The sequence below is a fragment of the Amblyomma americanum genome, chromosome 8, assembly GCF_052857255.1.
Source record: "Amblyomma americanum isolate KBUSLIRL-KWMA chromosome 8, ASM5285725v1, whole genome shotgun sequence".
NCBI lineage: Eukaryota > Metazoa > Arthropoda > Arachnida > Ixodida > Ixodidae > Amblyomma > Amblyomma americanum.
This window is the reverse complement of record NC_135504.1, coordinates 49579238-49600251: the sequence shown is the minus strand read 5'-3', so window position 1 is coordinate 49600251 and position 21014 is coordinate 49579238. Positions and strand designations below refer to the sequence as shown.

Sequence of the window (21014 nt, the reverse complement as noted above, 5' to 3'; positions counted from 1 at the left end):
CAATTTGACAGGCTGGACCCATATGTACTCATTCGTGAGGCCGTGACAATGAGCTAACAAATACCACACAAAGCACAGAGGTCACTTCTTCGCATGGGACGATTTTCTTGAGCGTAGGAGCTTGAAGAAGTGCATGCGCCTATATGCTCCCAAGGCTCTGCGATGCTGCATGGAACTGCCGAGACAATGGCGTGAATGTGTGTGTATTGCTTAAGGTAGCCTCATGCACAAGCCATCAAAATATCAGAGAAAAGCGCGCAAACGAGCCTATTTCGGGGGAGGAGCACGTGAGTGACCTACTATAATACGTGAACGCGCTACGCACGACTTCGGGCACGAAGCGTATCACATGGCGCACTCGCCCGGAGGCTTTCCGAGGTGTGATCTTGCCCGAACTGTGTACATATACGATATCAATAACATGCTTGCTTTAACAGGCATGCGTGAGAGGCTCTGCCGTATGGCCGGCCTCTGCCACTTCTACAAAACAAGATGCGCTTCATAAAATATAGTGGTCAGCCTTGACAAGCACACACGCCAGGCTATCGTCTAAAAACATTACGTACACAGAAAAAGGTAGCTCGTGTGTATGTAACCCGCCGCGGTGGCTCAGTGGTTAGGGCGCTCGGCTACTGATCCGGAGCTCCCGGGTTCGAACCCGACCGCGGCGGCAGCGTTTCGATGGAGGCAAAACGCTATATAAGGCGCCCGTGTGCTGTGCGATGTCAGTGCACGTTAAAGATCCCCACGTGGTCGAAATTATTCCGGAGCCCTCCACTATGGCACCTATTTCTTCCTTTCTTCTTTCACTCCCCCCTTTGTCCCTTCCCTTACGGTGCGGTTCAGGTGTCCAACGATATATGAGACAGATACTGCGCCGTTTCCTTTCCCCCGAAAACCATTTATTATTATTATTATTATTATTATTATTATTATTATTATTATTATTATTATTATTATTATTATTATTATTATTATTATTATTATTATTATTATTATTATTATTATTATTATTATTATTATAGTGCAATGCAATTCGTAATAACTGAAATGCAAGTACAGTACAGCCCATACCCAACGATTCGGTACAAAAGAATTTTTCAACGGGACTGAGTTCAACGCATTGTTTTCGTGTATTGCATGAGTTCACTGTAACAGTCAATATAACCGCAGATCTGCCTTGAGCAGGCTTACATTTTTTTTGGTATTAACCTTCTTGCAGTCCTCAAAAGCATTTTTTTTAAATTTTAATTGGTTTTTTTGGGGAAAGGAAATGGCGCAGTGTCTGTCTCATATATCTTTGGACACCTGAACCGTGCCGTAAGGCAAGGGATAAAGGAGGGAGTGAAAGAAGAAAGTAAGAAGGAGGTGCCGTAGTGGAGGGCTCCGGAATAATTTCGACCACCTGGGGATGTTTAACGTGCACTGACATCGCACAGCACACGGGCGCCTTAGCGTTTTTCCTCCATAAAAACGCATTCCCTGTTGCTTTTCTGAGGCAGTCTTAACTGCCCGATGGGAGCGCTGGGAAAACTTTGAAAGAAAGATTTTGCTATGTATCGGAAAAATGGATCACTACTTTCAATATCTGCGTAACGCTAGCTTAAAATCTTGCAATGTTCAAATCTTTTGTTCAAGAATGTTGGAAGTGCTTTTTACCTGCTGAATAAAGTCTAATGTGCCGCTAATATATTTCAAATTGCGCATACAGACTGGTCATGTATAGCTGTACTAAGCCAGCCGTATCAGCACCATCCCAAAATACACGCTATATATACTGCGTCATCAGTCCACAAAACCCTCAGCTGGCCCTAACTGCGTTTTTCTTTCCTTTGTAACTCTCTGTACTACCTTCACGAGCGCCAGGCATCTATTCGTTGCACACATTGTCTCACTGCCCAAATCTATTTCTCCTTCTTTATCTCAGCTGATTGGATGCCACCAACAAGAAAGCGTCTGTTGCCTAATTAACGCTGCTTTCGCTCTCTCTCTCTCTCACTTAGTGTCACACCTCTTATTTTCATTTCTTTCGCACAGTGGGCTGTCCTCAATCTCATTTCGAGCTTTTTTATCCCTCAAGTTTCGGTCAGCTTTGTAGTATACTGCTAAGTAAAAGAGGTATTGACTTCTGCGTGATGCTGGCGCCACGAGATGCCACATTTGCCATGACAGTTTGTAACTCGGGCGCCCGGTGGATGCACTCAAGTTTCCTCAATTCCTATTCTCCGTGTAGTTTTTATTCGCATCGCTGTGATTTGCCACGATTATTTGTGGGAATAGACGTAAAGTTCTTGAGCACCACGCTGCAGCTCATGCCTGCTGAGAGCATTCGTTCCTCATGCAGGGCGCAATGTTGGTTCCGCGCCAAAGCTTCTACAAATCAGCACTAAAGCCCAGCGATCGACAATCTATATTTAGGTCCTTAATCGTCCGCTGCTCATCAGCGCCAGAGATGCTTGAGAGGACAATGGTATACGAACAGATCGGAGGCTGCTCAGTCAGGTACTTGTTTAATTTAATCCACTCCCCAATCTAACGCAGTCAATACTTGTTTCAAACACGCGCAGTGGATGACACCTTAGATATATATTGATGTTATACATTTGCGTAACAGGAACAGTCTACAGCCTGTCCACGTGGGATTCAATATTTCGGGGCTTCCCTTTAAGTGCCTGGCAGCGCACGAATTATGATGTCTTGGAATATTCGCAGCGCACGCTTCAAGCTGAAAGACTTGGAGCCTTTGTACAGCTGTCCTTGGGAGATTAAACGAAGATGTCTCTCATACCATTGTGAGTTGGAGCTGAAAACTTTAGCACTCATCTACCGGATGAGAGCAAAACTATCCTGATGAGTCCAAGGCGTAAGGAACTTGCGGACAGGGGAATGATCTCATGCATTCTAGAATGTGCCGTCTGAAGGCATGTCATCTCTATAGGTGAGCATGAGCGAAGCACTGCGCATGAGCAACGTTGGGGCACATGGGATCTGGTTCAGTTAGGCTATCCCTTGCGCATGTTCGCCTTAAGTTAGGGCAACATGTCCCACTTGTTGAAATCCGAAAGAATAGGCTGCAGGGAACACAGTGAAAACGTACTTTTCAGGTTAAAGCCCTCAACACCACAACATCGTCATTTGCAAGCAGCACCAGCAAGATATAGTTTGGAAAGAAACCAGCACAAAGATCCCTATTCAATATACAAGGCAGACACTAACCCGGGCATGCCGGTCCTTCGACGACCACAGCATATGCGCATGACTGCCTCGAAGACTGAATAAATGATGCCCGCCCATCCTGCCTCCTCACCTGCCACTCCTCTCCTTAATGTCTTAATATAGCAGGAAGGTGGGAATTTATGAAGAGGCAACGTTTAATTGCCGCCGCCGGATAATTTTCCGCAGCAGAGGCATCCAGCTTCCGGTGTTGGCGGTATACATAAGGTCGTGTGTGAGCCTGCGATGCAATGGCCTGATACATGACCGCGCGGCTCACCAAAGCACAGCTCGGAAGGCGTAACTGCATGCCATATAAAATATACGTGTATGAGAGGACCGCCACATGTTCTTTTCACGGTCGCTCGCACGTTAAGATGAGGCTATAGGCGTTAATTGCCCCCTTTTTTAATTGCCGCCGGTGGGGCTGCCCCTCTATATTATACCCATGCAACGCGAGAGGCGAGGACTGAACTACAGAGTAGCGCATTTCAGTTTTCTGAAATTTTTTGCAGGTATTTTCTATTTGTCGTTTGATAATTAGCTACTGCACTTCTGACGCTGCAACGTAACTATACCATGCAAGTTAGGGGTGAATGTTTCGCGTACAGCGCAATTAGCATTCTTCTCTTGATTAAAACTGTGATGGAATGAATTCTTTGTGTGTGGTAAGTACAATGGAAGCGAAGGCATTCTCAGTCCTTTTGTTTTAAACGTTCGTAAAAGGCGCCTGTGCGCAAAATGTACCTTCCATGCGCCACCACACACAAAGAATGAATGCAGCTATGCGATTAGTGGTTGTTCTTGCATCATACCCATACTCGTTTCTCCACAGAAGCAAGAGTATATGCCAGGAGCCAGCTGCAGGCTTTCCGAATACTCGCTCTTTGTACTATTCTGTGTACCGGCAATGGTGTATTGAAAACTGCTGTAAAAACGATCTGCTATCGGCGGTCGCTGTGACTTCAGCGAGAACCCGATTGGAGTAGGCCTACCAGACCATATATATGCAAAGAGGAATGAGTCGGGCGACCTATAGACATCCAGTATCGTTCCTGTCAGATACCGGAAGGGAGCGCTCGCAACTGTGCATATATAAACTCTTGTTTGATAGAGTATGTCGAACATCTTGGAGTTTCTGCCAGTGAAAGAGGTTTTACAATATGCTCACCACATCGAGCGAAGAGCAATGGCATTTTTAATTGTGCACCAAGTAATGCACTAAGCAAGCAGAGCTAACAGTTATCCGTGATGGCGGTTGACTTTCCATAATGATTGCAGGCGCTAATTTCGCGCAGCTGAGCGACACGTATAAGTAACAGTGCAGCCTGAAGGTGGTGGTGTCGTCTGTTTTTGTGGCTCGAGGTAACTGCGCTGGTGAGCATTTGCGTAAACGACAGTAAAGCAAAAAGAAAAACTATGAAAAGTCTGTTGACCTAAAGAATAGATAAGCTGAAAATTTTCAAAGTTTGTTGCACCTCACAGTCTTCAGAGGATGCCTAATTATATCCTGGGCCAAAAGTTTTAGATAACTGCAGGAGCCCTCCTGTGTTAAAAAATGATTGTCCGGATCATCAAGACGCCTTTATTTTCTTGAGCACGGCAAAACTATGTAGATTCAAGGCCAGATAAGGCCCACAGTATTTGACTTCCTCCGACGTGACTGAAAAGATATTTTGGCCGAGGTGAAGGACTGTCATAAAGCCACACAAGGAAGAAAACAATTATCACTAAGAAAAGAGTACCGTTTGAGTTTAGGGAGCTAAACGGGCCAGTCCAAGAGTCCGCTCTACACGAGAGAGCTTCGCCCTTCGTGGTGGTTGTCTTTCATACAAAATGGACCGAGTAGGTTCGCTACCCCAGCATAAAAATATTCATTCCCTACAAAACACACATATAAGTATATTAAAGTCAACTTTATTTAACTACCCTCTGGTATTTCGTAAACGTTTCTTTTGCCTGAATTGCTTCCTCCTTCACCTATATCCCCTCATCCCTTTCCCACCAGATGGTCGAAATTTGCGGAGCCCTTCACTACGGCCTCCCTCATGGCCTGAGCTGCTTTAAGACGTTAAACACCCACGAACTAAACGCTAAAACACCATCGCGTTGCCTCCTGTGCAGGTATAGCAAACCGGGTCCTTTTTACGGTTAACCTCCCTGCCTTTCCTTCTGCGCTTTTTTCTAAACCACTGTATTTTCTGGAAGTGTGCAGCCCTAATTTCGGCTTTTGTCCGGAGTGAGATGTTTGCACGATTCGGTCTACCATATATTGTGCACAGAATGAATTGAAAGACAAAATATAGTACACCTCGAGTAAAGAAGCCTGGGTGCTGGTGAATCTCTGAGGGGCACTCTGAAAATTTGCTTCAAGCAAACGTCCAGTTTGTTCGGCTCAGCAAGCGTGTCACTATAACAGACAGCCAAACCAACTTCGAAGTTTATATTTCCCCGCATTGCACGGTGAAATAAAGGCAGCAGCGTCAGTTTTTCCGCAAGGAATCTGTGTGAAACTCTACCAGCTGTAGAGTAGCGAGCAGACGACAGCAGTTGGCGGAAGCAGACGACGCGTGTCCAAACGCGACGAGCCGAGCCAAGACCAGAGAGGGCGTGGCCGCAAGCCAGTCCCGCCCCGCCGCAGCCCCCTCGCGGCGCTCTTATGCACGCTGTTCAGGAGAAACAAAGTAATAACTCGAGGGAGTGCTAACTGCTGCGCGCTGTGGACTGTTTGCTTTCCTCCTCTCCGCACTCGTCGCCATTTTCTTGTGAGCATTTCTACTTTTTTTTTTCAAAACACACCAACAGCAGCTTTGGCATAGAGCCTCAGCGTTCACGCTTGCGACTTCCTATTCCCTCGTTTATCGTCTGCTCGTTGCTTTTTTCCTCCGTCCATTCCGTCTGCTACGCGCTTGGCTTTCCGCCCCCTTTCTTCAATTTATGTGGCGTTACTTTCTTGTCTAACTCGAAAGCTCGGTCGATGTGGTGAAAACAGCGACTTCAACGCGCAGTGATAGCGGATAACTCGCGAAATCGTGATGGTTCCTTTTTTTTTTTTTCAGCGCTTGATTAGAAAGGTCATTGTCTTCGTCTTCCTCCAACGTTTTTAGCGGAATTATGGCGCACCAAGTCACTCACCTTGTTACTCTGATAAGCGCGGTGCTTTTTATGAATGTTTCGTTGCAAGTAGCCTGCGGTTCAACATATGCTCCTTGGCATGATTTCAGCTTTATATGGGAGCCGAACTGTCGCGGCATCTCCGGGTAGAAAAATGAAGTATTCTTGCGTGCCGCTAATGGATCACCAGAGCAGCTGGTGATGGCACGTATCGATGCACCATTTAACTGTCAACTGACCAGTGTCATGACCTGCTTCGTGTGCAGATACGCGCAGGCTGGAAAACTGAACCTGACAACAAAAGCGAATACAGAAAACAAACACCACACAGCAACTTTTTTCGCCCTGCCATGCAGCGATTTCACACGCTTAGCTGCGTCACTTTCGAATATTCTACGCTGCTAGAATTCAATATGCAAAGTGTAATCCATTATGACTTGATGACACTGCTTCTCTTTAGTCTGCAGGCAGTCGCGCAGCGTTGTGACGTCACCACCCACAGGAGGCTTCTAGGATAGTCAACATTAACTGAAGGTGGTAACGTGAGTAGTGAACTACAGAGTTCGTGCTATTCACAACGGTTTTGCATCGGCATGTCAGCGGGATGAGCTTTGTGAACTGGTCGTATTATGTATCCTGGTCAGACCATGTGAAACAATAAGTCTGATTCTTCACAACGCAGTCAGGCTGTCGTCGTAAACTCAGTAGAAACCTTGAAAAAAAAGCATCTCATTTACCTAACCCCTTACTTCGCTTCGAATATCATAAGCAGTATGCTGTTACCATAAATAGCTAACGACAAACTCTCAAAGTAGTAGAATTCCCTTCAATGGGCCCAAGGACGTTGTTCCTTGCGTGGTGTCTGAGTCAAACGTGGTGACAGAGGGCTGAACTCGTTGGGAAGCCCCGCAGCCAGAGCTATGCGCTTCCGGTGTAACGCTAGACTGCCACTGACGCAACGTCCGCTGGGGCTTTGTCCCGTAGAGGTAGCACGTTGGCCAAGGGCTGGTTTTAGTGATCGCGTCTTTGCTTTCGTGTGCCAGCCCGACAACATCGCGTAATACAATAGCGGGAAGTCCGAACAAACGCTTCTAGTTTGAACGATTGCCACCACGTGCCAAGCATCTTTACGTCCGTATGTGTGCAGACATGGAATGCGTATGTGTGTCTCATTACTTTGTACTTGTTCCAATGAACACAGCATGCAGCATAACACATTCGGGAAACGTAAAAACCATTCCGAGAGGAATTCGAGGTTCTTCCACGATGCAACGCAGGGCCCACGTGAGGAGAGCCACCGTACACATGCAAACCACGTGCACGCGTGGCGAGAGACAAAATGGCGACAGTGGCGCCATTTTTCCTCCTTCTGGTATATCCGAAAGCCGCTCACCCCGTTTCGCGCGGATCACGGGGCCGCGTTTGTACGACGCTATACTCATGGCTCATTAGGGGCAATTAAGCCTGAGGAAGCCTTAAGGTTTTTCAAGGCCTCTGGCCTTTTTGCAGCGCCACAGGCTCCGAGGAAGTGATTACGGGCGACTGGATGTGGCGGCGCCTCTGATGCACGTGGTCCCCGGAACATGGCTTGCGACCACGCATACTGCCATTGCGTCTACTCCATGTTACTCGTGGTGTTACCTTACCCATTAACAGCAGGAGCTTCTAATGTTCCATTAGTGTCCCTCAGTGGTAGTAACAACTCGCGGCTGGAAAGAGTGCTGCAATGTAAACTATTAATCATAATCATGGAGACCATTTGTCACGCAGTGCTGTGACGCGTAGGTGGCGTGAGGTGGATGGCCTCAAGGCCAAGCAACAATATCAGACATAACCACAGACTTATTACCCCCGGCAGCCTCGGGGACTTCGACAAAAGGTCTGTGAGAAACTTGGTGCCGGGACGGTTTTGGAGGAGAATTGCTCTTAAAGCATAATTTCCGAGGATACGATGCTTCACTGCCGGTCGATAAATCGCTGTAAGTAGCTTTCTGCATTGGTATATGTCACTGTCGACCATATATCGTATTTCGTTTCCATTTTGTTTAGACTCTGTGCTTTCGCAATCTGCGCGCTTGTGTGAAGCTTTCTTTTTTTTTTTTAATTTCGCTGATAGTAGTGAAGAACAAGCAAGAAGTTACATTTATTTCATTACTATGCAAATTCATCACTATACCGGCCCAGTCACGACCAAGGTAGAAGTGGAAATAAATTCAAATATTTAAAAAAAACTCATAAGCAAATGCCAGCACATGCAAACCCAAGTAAAATATGTCTTATACAGTGTAATATTCTGCTTTAAATATGCGTAACGGAAGGTAGGAAGCTCCTCCTCAGATTCCGCGTTGACGAAGTGAGCTGGAATACTATTCCAACCGAATGTCTTAAAAGAAAAAGTGAAGTGTCGAAGCAAGCTTTAAAAAATCTTTCTGCTTGCACGTATTCATTACGTTCGCTACGACACATGAATTGCTGTATTTATGCATTTTTAGTTTTAACCACAACTGAGCCATTTATTGCACAAGAAAAAGTGCTAACCGTTCCTGATTTTTATCACTGAGCATACAAAAAAAAACTATACGGCTTTCGTAGGCCGGGCAAGCAACAGGTTGCAGCACTTCTAAACCGGCACAGAACTGCTATTCGAAACTGATAAATAACCGACCAGTGGAAGATGCTGGTAAAATTCAACTGTCATCGAACACCGAACAAGAGAAAACCGGTAACAGACGCAAGGAATATTTTTTTTTTTGACCGGTTTCGGCCGCGACAAGTTCCCCAGGAAGGCTGCGTAAAAGGCGCATAATTGGGCATGCAGGCGGTAGAATACTTCAAAAAAAAAAAATGAAGGTTGACCGGTATTACGGTCGTACCGTTTGTGAGCTATATACCCCGTGGTCATCCGAGTCTTGCCCGAAGAGGTCAGTGACGAGTAGCTAATTGTGCCGATGATTATGTGATTTTTCGGGACTGCAGGAGGTGTATACAATGTTTCGGACTGCAGGTGTAAATACTACTCTTTTCAATTTCGAAAAGTTATCTGCTTGAGTATAAACAGGACCCAAAATCAGGTTTCAGTGTTGGAAAGCTGGAGCCCTTGATTGTGAAATAACTTTTCAGACAATGTCTTTACAGATATGCCCACAGTATGCAGTGTAGTCTATCGCCCCAAATAGCATTTTAGAGAAATAGAATGTCTTAACAAAGACTTCGTAACTGTATACAAATGTCGAACTTGTTTTGGTTTTAAAGAGTGGTCTTCGTGTCTCGTACAATAACTACAATAACGCTCGATAAGCGCTGCAGCAAGGGTTTTAGAACTATACACATGCAGCCAACCGCTGATTCTTCTTTACAGGCGTATAGACACCCGGTAATTTTGGTGGCATGTTTTCTTCTCTATAATCTTGCGGAAGACACTACTATAAGCATGAATCATCATGTCAAATTCGCCTGCGACCGCGAAATAACTTATAACCGAATTTTTTCTGTCATGCTGTTTCGGTTTCAGTTTCAGTAGCCGAACGATGGTTGTGACGCCAGAGTGTGCTTTTGTGTCACGTGGGGAATGGAAAAATGCCCACAAAATCTCTGCTTCATCGTTTTAATTTACAGCAGCGCTGAAGCCAGTTTTCCTCAAGAGCCAGAATGACCACGAATGAGGAAGCAGCGATTTTATAGCAGTTTTTGATATCTCACGTGACCTGTAAGTACACGTTGACGTCACAGTGCTCATTCGGCTCTTGAAACCAAAACAGCATGAAAAAGAAATGCGATTATAAATTATTTAGCGGTCGTAAGAGAATACCAGGCGGAAATCCACGTATAATAAAGCCTTATACGCATCATTACAAACAAGAAAGCGCGCAACCAAAATTTAGGTGTCTATGCACCTTTAACGTATGGGTATGAAGAAGAAAATATTTAAGGGCCGGTATATACAGCATCTCAAGGGAATCTCACATGATGCGTACGCGAGTAGAATAATTATCGGTCAAGAATGAAAACAAACTGTGGGCTCCTTGGCCACGACTTACATTTTTCCTTGTAATTTGATGATGCATTTTGGATGAGCTGGAACAATGGGGATGACTCTTGTGGCGTAGATGCTGACTTGGCTGCGGAAAAAGAGGAGAACAAAATATGTTCGTACATCTGCTTTCATCAGATTTTGGCACAATATATAATGATATTTTTTTGCAAATATATGAAATGGTATTGCAATTTTAGTTGGTATTGTTATTGGACGGTATTTTGTTAACTATTACTGGCATTTATTAAATATTAGCTGATATTTTTGCAAATATATGAAATTTTTTATGGAGGAGAAATGAAAGAGCGTCCGTAATACCCTCAAATGAGAGCCTTTGGGGGTATTTTGAATAAATATTGTGTCCCAAGTCAGGGAGCAATATACATGGTCGAAATCGATGCGCAGCGGCCCACTTCCTGTTGTCTTATAGCTCAATCCGTTGCTTTTACGGATAAAAACTGATTCATAAATAGCTTTACATAATAGTAGCACAGCAGAAATAGATATCAGTTAATAAATAGAATATGGCACTTGCTCATATCCTGTGTGCGATTAGAAACACCCCTTATAAAAATGATCTATGACCGTCTATAGACATCTTGTAGACTCTATTGCCTTGCTATATATACTTCTCTTTGTCTATTAAAAGTCTATAGACTTTCTATAGACAAACGTCTACTAAAAGTCTATGGTCATAAACCTATACACTGTCTATAGACTGTCTATAGGATTTGTATTGCTTATAGACTGTTCCCTAGGGTACGTCTGTATAGAGTCTGCAGACTTTATAGACAGAAAACAATGGACAGTCTATATAGATAGACTATAGACAAAAGTCTAATAAAAGTGTATGGTAATAAATCTATAGATTGTCCATAGACTGTCTACAGGATTTGAATTGCCTATAGACTCTAGAGTGCGCTTATAGGGAGTCTATGGACATTACAGACAGAAGTCTATAAACAGTCTATAGAGTGTCTAAATGTTTTTTTTTTAAGGGAGGGGACGAACATTAAGTCGGTTGAAGTAACGCTACCAGTCAGTAAGCGTATATTCTACTCTTATGTCAAGCACAGTGTTATGAATTCAAAGTTGCGCGTACACGGTCACAGGCACATAGCAAAACCTTTTGCGCATGCGCTGTGGGCTCGCGATGTCGGTGCATTACTAAGCAGCAATACATCGGCGCCTGCGGCCAGCTGTAGAAGGGCGTAGTGTCGACGCAGTTTCAGATGGCAACATGCAAGAGGCGGCAAAGGTGACGCTGCCTGTGCCCACACGCGTCACCGTTACCTCTTCTAAGCAGTGTGAAAATTAGCATTAGAGGCTGTGCTTCATTGTGTAACGCGTGTCAAGACATATACCTAATGCACATGTGGGCTTTGCTGCGTCTATCTCCTGTAATTTAACAACAGTGAACTCCTGCTTTTAAGCATTCTGATCATTCATGAGAGCTGGAGTGGCAACACTTCTTTAAGGAGTATTCCTCAACATGAGTCTGACTCAAATCACGTGCATTAGGTACGATGACAGTGCATTACACGAAGATCGCAATTTCGCTAAAGAAATATATAACGACCACTTATTTCTACATGGCACATATATTCCGGAGGGTCACATGCCGAAGCAAACAGTGGTTGATAAATGGGAACGATGGAACACTCATCATTCGTAATGAAATCAAAGAACTTTAGACGACTCAGGGGACCGTCACCCACCGCGGTGGCTCAGTGGCTTCTGCTTTCGGCTGCTGATTTCAGGGTCTCCAGTTTGATCTCGGCCCTTACGGCTGTGTATCGATGAAGGTGAAATACACAGAAAAAAGAAAACACCGCGTGCTTCCTGGTGGCATCATCATCATCATAAGCCTGACTGCACCCACTGCTGGGCCAAGGCCTCTCACATGTCTCTCCAATGAACCCTGTCCTTTGCCGGCTACGCCCACCGTATGCCTGCACACTTCCTAATCTAATCCGCCCACCTAACCTTCTGCCGCCCCCTGCTACGCTTGCCTTCTCTTGTAATCCACTCCGTTACCCCTAAGGACCAGCGGTTATCCTGCCGTCGCAAGCATAGATGTCAGCATAGATTGAAGAAACCCAGGTGGTCTAAATTTGTCTGCTGCCCACCTGTGCGGAGTCAGTCACTGCTCCTGTGTCGTTTCGGGTCAGTTAAACCCCACAATTTACGAATTCCCCATATTAGCAGGAAGAGAAATACAGGAATCGAACTGGCCAAGTGCGATTTAGGAGACGCTGCGAATACAGATGGAGGACGCCTGTAAATATATTTCTGGCGGCTGCGTTCTTTGGTCCTTCCTTCACAATTTTCTGTGAGGACTAGTGAATTTTATTGTTCGCTGGCCGTTTCTTCTGCTCATGTATCACGAATATTAATGTAAAGTCAAGAGCAAATACCGCCCCCCTGTCATTTCGTGCGACATATAGGAGCTAGGTGGCTTGAATCTTAAATCGAATTTGTTAATGGTCATATAGGAAAATTCGCAGCCCATATGTCTGAAAAAGAAAACAGTAGGGTTACCAGGACATGTTTCAGTTAACGCCCGCTTAACCAGTACGACTCCTCAAGATATTTTTTAGTACTCATGGATTCAGCTGCGCTGGATGAGTTTGAAAGTACGAGACATCGGGTTTTTTTTTTTTTTCTGCGCCTTTGGAAACTGCGCGAAAGTAAAAAGCCTATGGCCCCTGTCAACAATTCTTACTGACCAACAGGAGGCTGAGAGGGACATAGTGCGATTTCATTAGAAGCCCCGTTGGAGAAAAAAAAAAGCGGCGATCTTTGTAATATAAACCGCTGAGTGGTCGAGGACGTGTGAAGTCACAATGGCGTCATCCACCGGATTGGTAGTGATGTCACTGGACGTGACACGGCCGAGTTGGCAGGTGCGCTGGTCACGTGACATAGCATGGCATGGCTGTGAGAAGATGTGTCTAGACAGCTCCGCGTGTAAGGCTGGGATGGAGCTAGAAGCAACGTCGCTGTGTCTACCGCATAGGGGAAAATCCCCGCAAGCGGAGACAGCGACCACAGAAGTGCGACGCTGAAGATGCAGTCAGGCGACTGCGCAGGCCCAGCGTATGCGACTAGCAGCAATGACCGAGGCCGAGAAGCAGGACGGCCAAAGTTCAGCGTTTAATGCTATCGCATTCTTAGCACCTAATGTAATATGTTTCCCCTAAGTCTTGATTTGCGGAATATACTCCTGCAACGATGACAACGATTGCCTCCTTGAGCACGATTTCATTTATAGCTGTCGTTGTAAGAAAAAAAAAAGCAGGAATAGCAACGACCTAGAAACTTTGTACTCTGCTGTTTTCTAGTCAGGTTTTGTGAAATTTTCATAAGCATGGCTTAAACCGCTTATGTTTACAGCTTAGTCTTGGTTAGTTAAGTTTACAGATTAGAGCTTACAGTCAGCTTACAAGTGTTTACAGCTTGTTCGTAGTCATGGTCTGTTTAAGCGATCGAAATTCCAGGGTTTAAATGAAAGCTTAAAAAGAGCTGGAAGACACGACACGTACCGAGCCTTAGAAAAAAAAACCCTACAAGCTTAACGTTGTCAGAAGGGCTCGAACGAATTAGACAACAACCGCAAATCAACGATACTTTATATTATAATACCACCGAGTAATGGAACAGGACAGGCTGCAAAAACTACCCCCCCCCCCAAAAAAAAAAGAACAGAAAAAGACTGCAATGATGTCTTAGCGTTGCGGAGTGGACACTAGGAGAAAGGAAACCGAGTCGAGGGCGCCACTGATTCATCTGGAGGGACGGTGTTCAGTAATTCGAAGCTTTACGCTGTAAAATTTTTTCACGCTTAAAATTGTAAATAAAGGTGTATCAGAATGTACCTGGGATAATGTCCTACGGGGTGTTCATAAACACCATTATGGAAGCTGTGAACAGCCTTGGGTGTTTATGAATACCGCACCTAACACCATGAGGGCATTTACAAACACCGTTAAGGTGTCGTTGGGCACCCTCGTAAGCCAAGAGCGTTACACCTTTAACGGCGTAAAATTTTTTCAGAGTGTAGATTTGACGATGCTGCTGCACGACGCCAGTGATCTAGAGAATAGGCCATTGTCTTCCGGCAGACTCAGCTTCAGGCTAATTGGGATGAAAACGGCGGTGCATGGTATAGTCTCTTGCAACGCCTAAGCGTAACCACTTCCGCAGCCATTCCTTACATGCATGGGAGCAGTGGAAATTGTAGTCTGGGATCCTCCCAGAGTCTAGCAACTCGCACCCAGCACCTTGTACGGGCTAACAACGCACTGTATGTGTGTGCATTTCATTCCAGTGCCACCTCTCCCCCTTCTTCCCTTCGCTTCTTATCTGCGACGCCATCAATCTCCGCTAAACCGCCCATCCACATCCATATGCATGCTTGTGCAACCCCTTCGGTACTCGCCCGTGCAAACTTCGTAATCGCTTCGCCCAATCCGGAGTGTATGCTATGATTACGTTGAAACAACACGTCCGCTTCTGTCCAGCGCTCAAGTGTTGAGGCGTTCTCGTCGTCATCGAGCATGGGAGGAAATCCTTTTGTGCGCGGTTAAGAAAACGATGAAAATAAGAAGGGAGGAAAAAAAAAACCAACACACCCCATCTCGTGTGCAGTGCACCGTGCTGCCTACAGGTGCACCTTCTCCTATTATTTGAATCGTTGTTTTTTTTTTGTCCTTACAGAGCATTTATTCGAGATTCGCGTTGTCCACTACCTACGAAACAATAGCGGAAGCGAACTTTACTCACTGTTTGCACAGCGCGGCATGAAATACCGGTGGCCACGGTCACACACCATCTACTCCGACCACCCAAGTAGCAGCGCGCAGGCTCTAATGCCAAGCTGCGCCACGTCCCGCGCCATGTGGACACTACGTGCGTGGCGTGGTGTACGGGCCAGAAGCTTGCTCCTTTGTTTCAAGGCCATGCGCTCGAGCGCACGAAAGACCGCGTTAAAGAGCTCGCTCCATCTTGCCGCATGGTTAGCGGAGGCCAGCGGCTTTCACCGCCTCCGGGGACGAGTAATTAAAGCCCCGCCAATTGCGTCCGCTTGCCGTCGATCTGTCTTCACTACGCGCACGGATATACGATCTCCTCGCAACCTGTGTGAATGGGGACATCGCACCAAAGTGATCTGCGAGAACGCAGGGCGCCTTCTTACGCGCGTGTGGTCGCGTGTGATGAGACAGGCATGCAGGGTGGACGTTGCACTGTTGACAGGACAGTAGGGGCACATTTTTGTGCTGTGTGCACGACGTGAGCACGTGGAAAAAAAATTAAAAAGCGTTGCGCAGACCACACGCGCGCACAGTTTAATCTCAGACTTCGCATATTACGCCTCTTTCTAAATCACGAGTTAGTCGAGCTAATAAGGGAGTAATTAGTCATTGGCAACCACCCAAGCGCAGCCATGCGGCTACAAAGAAAAGATAATACATCTTCCACAGAAACTTTGTAGTTGAAGAAAAATTCGTCCTGGTCAGGGTTTCGAAACCGGGACCACCGCTATTTTGCCCGTCACTAAGATCACCGTAAAGCAAGGAATGAAAAGCAGCCTGTTTACCTGATAGCATTGCGACGTTTTTGAACGCAACGATTTGATGTCGCCTAGTTGATATTACATCAGAAGCTTGAAATGCTTGGTCGCCACCGAACACAAAGGGCACAACACGTCGGCTCAAGTATTAACGAAGCCAATAGTCTATGCGTTTATTGCCTTCAATAACTGTGCACTTCTGCCATTCGCATAGCGCAAAAAGCCCATAATGTCCTTACCTTTCTATTTTGAGAATTACAAGGACACAAGGATATTCATCCTCATTGAAAGTACATTGCATCTTCTGAAAAGCACGTTATTGGCCTCAACCGACGCGTGGAGATGGAAGACAAAAAAAAGAACATGTTCGGTCAAGGAAATGATCACAAAAGCTGTAATCTGTAATCAGATGTTATTAGTCGCCTGCACAAGTTTACGTTTCACTGTCCTGAAGTGGGCTTCGTTTAGTCTTTATTTTGTGTCGTAAAAGGACTTCGTTTATAGAAAAAAATGGTCCACACAAAGACGTTGCCTGCTCAGATATTCGTGACGACTAGTGACGTATGTTGCTCGCACGCTGACGCACATCCGCTGGTTTTGCCCTGACGGACGGCAGGAGTCGCTTCGCAAGCCTAGTATCTGACTACGAACGTAGAATACACGCTCCGCACTTGCAGGTCTTCAGCAACCACGGTTATGCCCCGAGCGGTCGGCTCTGACAAGCGTGCCTTAGGGCTTTCAGGCCATCGAACAGCTAAATAGCAAGAAAAAATAGCGCCGGGATGCACATCCGCCAAGGCGAGAAGCAAGACCATTCAAATAAGAGCGGGAGGACAGACAAGCATAATGGCCGCTGCGGGCCGCGAGGTGCCGAAACGTCGTATCTGGTTCCGTGATGGCAACGCGCGCCAAGCTGAGTAGGTAGGTGCCCGTCTCGCAGTTGCAAACACGCCTCGCGAGATGCGCTCAGCGTATGCACACCCCTCGATGACGAGAGGAGCCATGCTTGAAGGCGGAGTGGCGTCACGACGATTTCCACATCCGCCTGCCCTTGGTATTTGTATACGTGTCGGTGATGGGCTAGTTGGCCGGATCAGTATAAGAAAATCGTGCACGAAAAAAATAGCAGCCTGAAAACAAATCAATAACGGTTGGAATGCCAACATCCCTAGGCACTGTTGTGCACACAAATATTGCTTGCAGCAGAAATGGGTAAGGAGTGCTGGGCAAAAAAAAAAAAAAAGAGATGTTGATAAGGCAGTTCAAAAGCAAAAAGATTCGTGAAACCAAGATACACCGTTCGCCGCTTGCAGATAGCGTGGTATTAGCTTTCTAAAAGCGTCGCCTCCTGTATTAAGCGCAAATGCGTTCGTAGAATTTGTCACGTATAAGCATGACAAATCGATCATTTACACACCCCGTCAACAGATGTCAACGGATTTACCTTGTTGAGGATAAGCAAAAAAAAAACGATGCAAATAACTCCCACACGTAGTTCGCTATTCTTGTAGAGATGCCTCAGCATTCTGTACATTCCTACTGCGCTGTACACCGGCCCTTGATAAAACTTTACTCATCTCAGATGCATTGAAAATACAAAGCATAGATTCAAATCAGCGCTCAACGCTTTCCTCCCGCAAATGCAGTGCTGTCTGCCATAAGGTTCAACGCCCCTGAATGCCAGTGCGGCCGCGCTCGAGCTAAGCGGCGTGCGTCCACTCCATTCAGTCACGCAGCACAACCACCGCCACCACCCCGCTCGTTACGCCTTGTTTGCGCTTTGTCCGCTCACGCCCCTCCACCACCACCACCCCTGCGTTGTGCCTCCCCTTCGCAAGACACCCACAGTTGCAAAAGCGCACGCGTCGAACCCAAGAGCGCGCGCACACACACACGCATTCAGCAGGAGGGCCACGGGCACAAAAAACACTTTGCAAAGCACACACATGCATCAAAAGGGCCAACAGCAGCATCAGCAAGAACCAAGAAGGAACGAGTGGGGGGGGGGGGGGCACGATGCTCGCAAAGAGTGGCGTATGCATTACACCACGGGGCCCCTGTCTAACAAGAGCTGTGCGCATAGCACGGCGCGATGTCTGATGGCTGCCGATGCGGCGACGACTGCAGCGCCCCCTACCCAGGAGAGTCAGTCGGCGGCGACTATCAAACACGCCGTTAAGAAGAAGGCGCGTTGAGAAGGGTGCGAGCGTGCGGATTTATGGCCGAATGCCACCCTTCCTTCATCGCCCTGCACATACACACGCAGAGAGAAAAAGGGGAGGGGGGGGGGGGGGGGGGGTTACTGGCGAAGTTTTGCTGCGAGAGAGCCGAGGTGGGGATGCATACGGGCTGGAGGCGGCGGTCGGTTCGCTCTTGGAATCGCGCGCATCAGCCACCAACAACCGGGGCCGAGGTCTCCTCCGATGCATAACCTAGAATTAGCCGCTCGCCCGAAGCCTGTCTGCGTGGACTGTTTGTTTGACTTGGAGCGCTTGCATGCCGCGCTAGGAGAGGCTGCAGCAGTCGAAAGCCGCTGCTGCAGCGCCGAGGGTGCAGTTTCTTTTACGCGGTCCGAGGCCTCGTGAGTTCTCTCGCAATTATCATTGGCGAGGCGAGTACGATTGGCGTCGCTGTCAACGCGATTGTCGTGGCTGGGGTGCGGAATATTAATATAGCACTGCTGCGCAAATGAAACAAGGCAAACAGACAGGCGCGCGCAAGGGAACGACAGGCGAGGATTTTCAAGTCTGTCCGTGTCCCACATGACTGATGGCTGTGTACTCGCCGGCACTCACTTGTCCTCGTTCAAGTATTTGACTCGATCGCGGGGCGCAACGCTGGATGCTGCAACTCAAGGCAGTCTTAATAGACCCGGAACGTGGCAGAGGATCTAAAGCCATATTAGGCTTGGATTTAAGCAAGGCTTTCGATAACGTCACGCAGGATGCTGTCTTAAGGAACCTGTCGGATATTAATTCAGGGGAAAGAGCTTTCAATTATACATAAAGTCGTTTTGAATACAGAACTGCAGAGCAAGCAGCGGGAAAGATGAAATCATATCCTATATGACTAGGAGGTAAAGGAACGCCTCCGAGTTCAGTCCTGTCGCCCTTCCTTTTTAACCTCTCATTAATCAAAATTACTGATAATTTAGCAGCCCTCCCGATGCTGCAACATACATTCTATGCAGATGATATCACTTTATCGACCAGAAGTGGTAGCGATGGTCATATAGAGGATACCCTGCAACATGCTGTTGAAATAATAGAAGACCTGGCGGGTAAAGGAGGGTTGACCTGCTCGCCCTCCAAGTCAGAATTATTCGTAATCAGACACACAGAGGCCGTCGAGCCAAGAATTATTAACCACCGTCTCCACTTATCATCTCAGTGGAACGGCTCCCTGTCAAAGAAATTCAAACTATAAGAATTCTGGCACTCTTCCTTGAGTCAAACAGGAAGAACAAGGAGACATTGGAACGACTCAAGACAACTGTCAACATGACAGTACGACGAATCCGACGAATTGCCAACAAAATGACGGGAGTGAAGGAGGAAGAACTATGCAGAACATTACGAGCATTTCTACTGAGCAGGCTGGCCTACGCATTCCCAATGAAAAAAGCCAAAATAGTGGCTATAATTAGACACGCATACAAGGCTGCATTAAGGCTATATACCGAACTGTTAGTCCACCGAAAGACTTCTGGGCCTAGGGGTACACAACACCTAATAGGAGCTTAAGGAAGCACAATTAGCAATGCAACGCGGCCGGCTATCCCACAACAAAGCACGAAGGGCCGTACATTATTACCTAGGACTAGGCATCGAGCTGCCACCACTAGACACCTACACGCAAATGCCTAAACGCATCGCTCAGGCAATACTCTATAGTCACGCCAATACCTAAGAATATGCATCCTGCTCACAACGAGGGGAGAAGGAAATCTAGGGCACAAGCTCAACACAGAATGTACAGCCAACACGAACCAGCGGTATATGTGGTTGCCGCATTATACCCACAGAAACAAGCGTTCACACTAGCGGCGGTGGACGCGAAAAGCCCTTCACATTGAAAAAGCGCCTTCACATTGATGCCCACGAAATGTGGGGGAGTGTTCGGCTACGCCTTCAAGGATATGATGTCATACCGGTAACGGGTCCCGTCAGCGTCTCCTTTTAATTACTGAGACACCGAAATTTTTTCTGCGTTATATGAAAGACCACATGAGCCATATAAAGCTTTGCTTTAATCAAGCTGTATGAACTTAGCTGCGGGGCCTAAGGGTTGCGTGTCTGACTTGACACCAAGCGTAAGGAGGTCCACTCACGAAAAATACCCCAATTTTGTTTCCAGTGTACTTCCTTTACTTTGTACACTTACATATCTATTTTATATTTGAACCATGTTGTGACCTTCTAATCGCCAGTTTTCTTATGCTTCAATCACTTTTAAAATCCGGAGTTTCACGCCACCTTTTCCGTTAATCCGGATTTTTGTTCGTAACGGACGCCGCCGGATTTTCCACAGAACGGCGCCCTTGAAACTACCGCTTTAAAACCCAGTCCGCTTGAGCAAACAGCCCTGGTTATCCCACTACAAAAGTTCGAAACCGGATGTCCATATAAACGTCGCGAAAGTTCGATGAAAACGCCGACTGTAAAACAGATAGAAAGAAGCAACACTCCTACGACGCACATTTAAGCGTCAAACGCCAAAACCGACTGGCCCGTCAGCTGGTTCGAGCGTATACGCTGCTGGTCCACGACTGCATCAGACATTACACCCAACGTTTCTTCCCATGAGCTTTGGATGTAATGTCTCATTCAGTGGAGGAACTGCAGATCATATTAGTTCTTGGTTTCCAAATGCATGTTACAGGCTGTGCCCGAGCGAAAATGGAATGGTATGAAAAAAAAAAATAAGGTTAGCATAAAGCTCAACGGCCATGGAACGAGTAAGTTGCGCTCAGCGGTCGATCCGCTGATCCCCGGTAACGAGTCATGGTATTTGAGAGCGGAAGTCACAAGGTTTGTTTTGGCTTATGGTTTATGGGGGTTTAACGTCCCAAAGCGACTCAGG

General features: G+C 46.6%; 1 protein-coding gene across 1 annotated transcript in view; it reads right to left on the bottom strand.

Moving 5' to 3' along the window:
• Positions 1 to 21014, bottom strand: part of LOC144101591 (uncharacterized) — a 271204-nt gene that overhangs the window by 206851 nt on the left and 43339 nt on the right. Inside the window, exon 2 of the mRNA XM_077634737.1 lies at positions 10365 to 10445. Coding sequence (XP_077490863.1) covers positions 10365 to 10445 — 81 coding nt within the window. The remainder of the gene's footprint in view (positions 1 to 10364; positions 10446 to 21014) is intronic.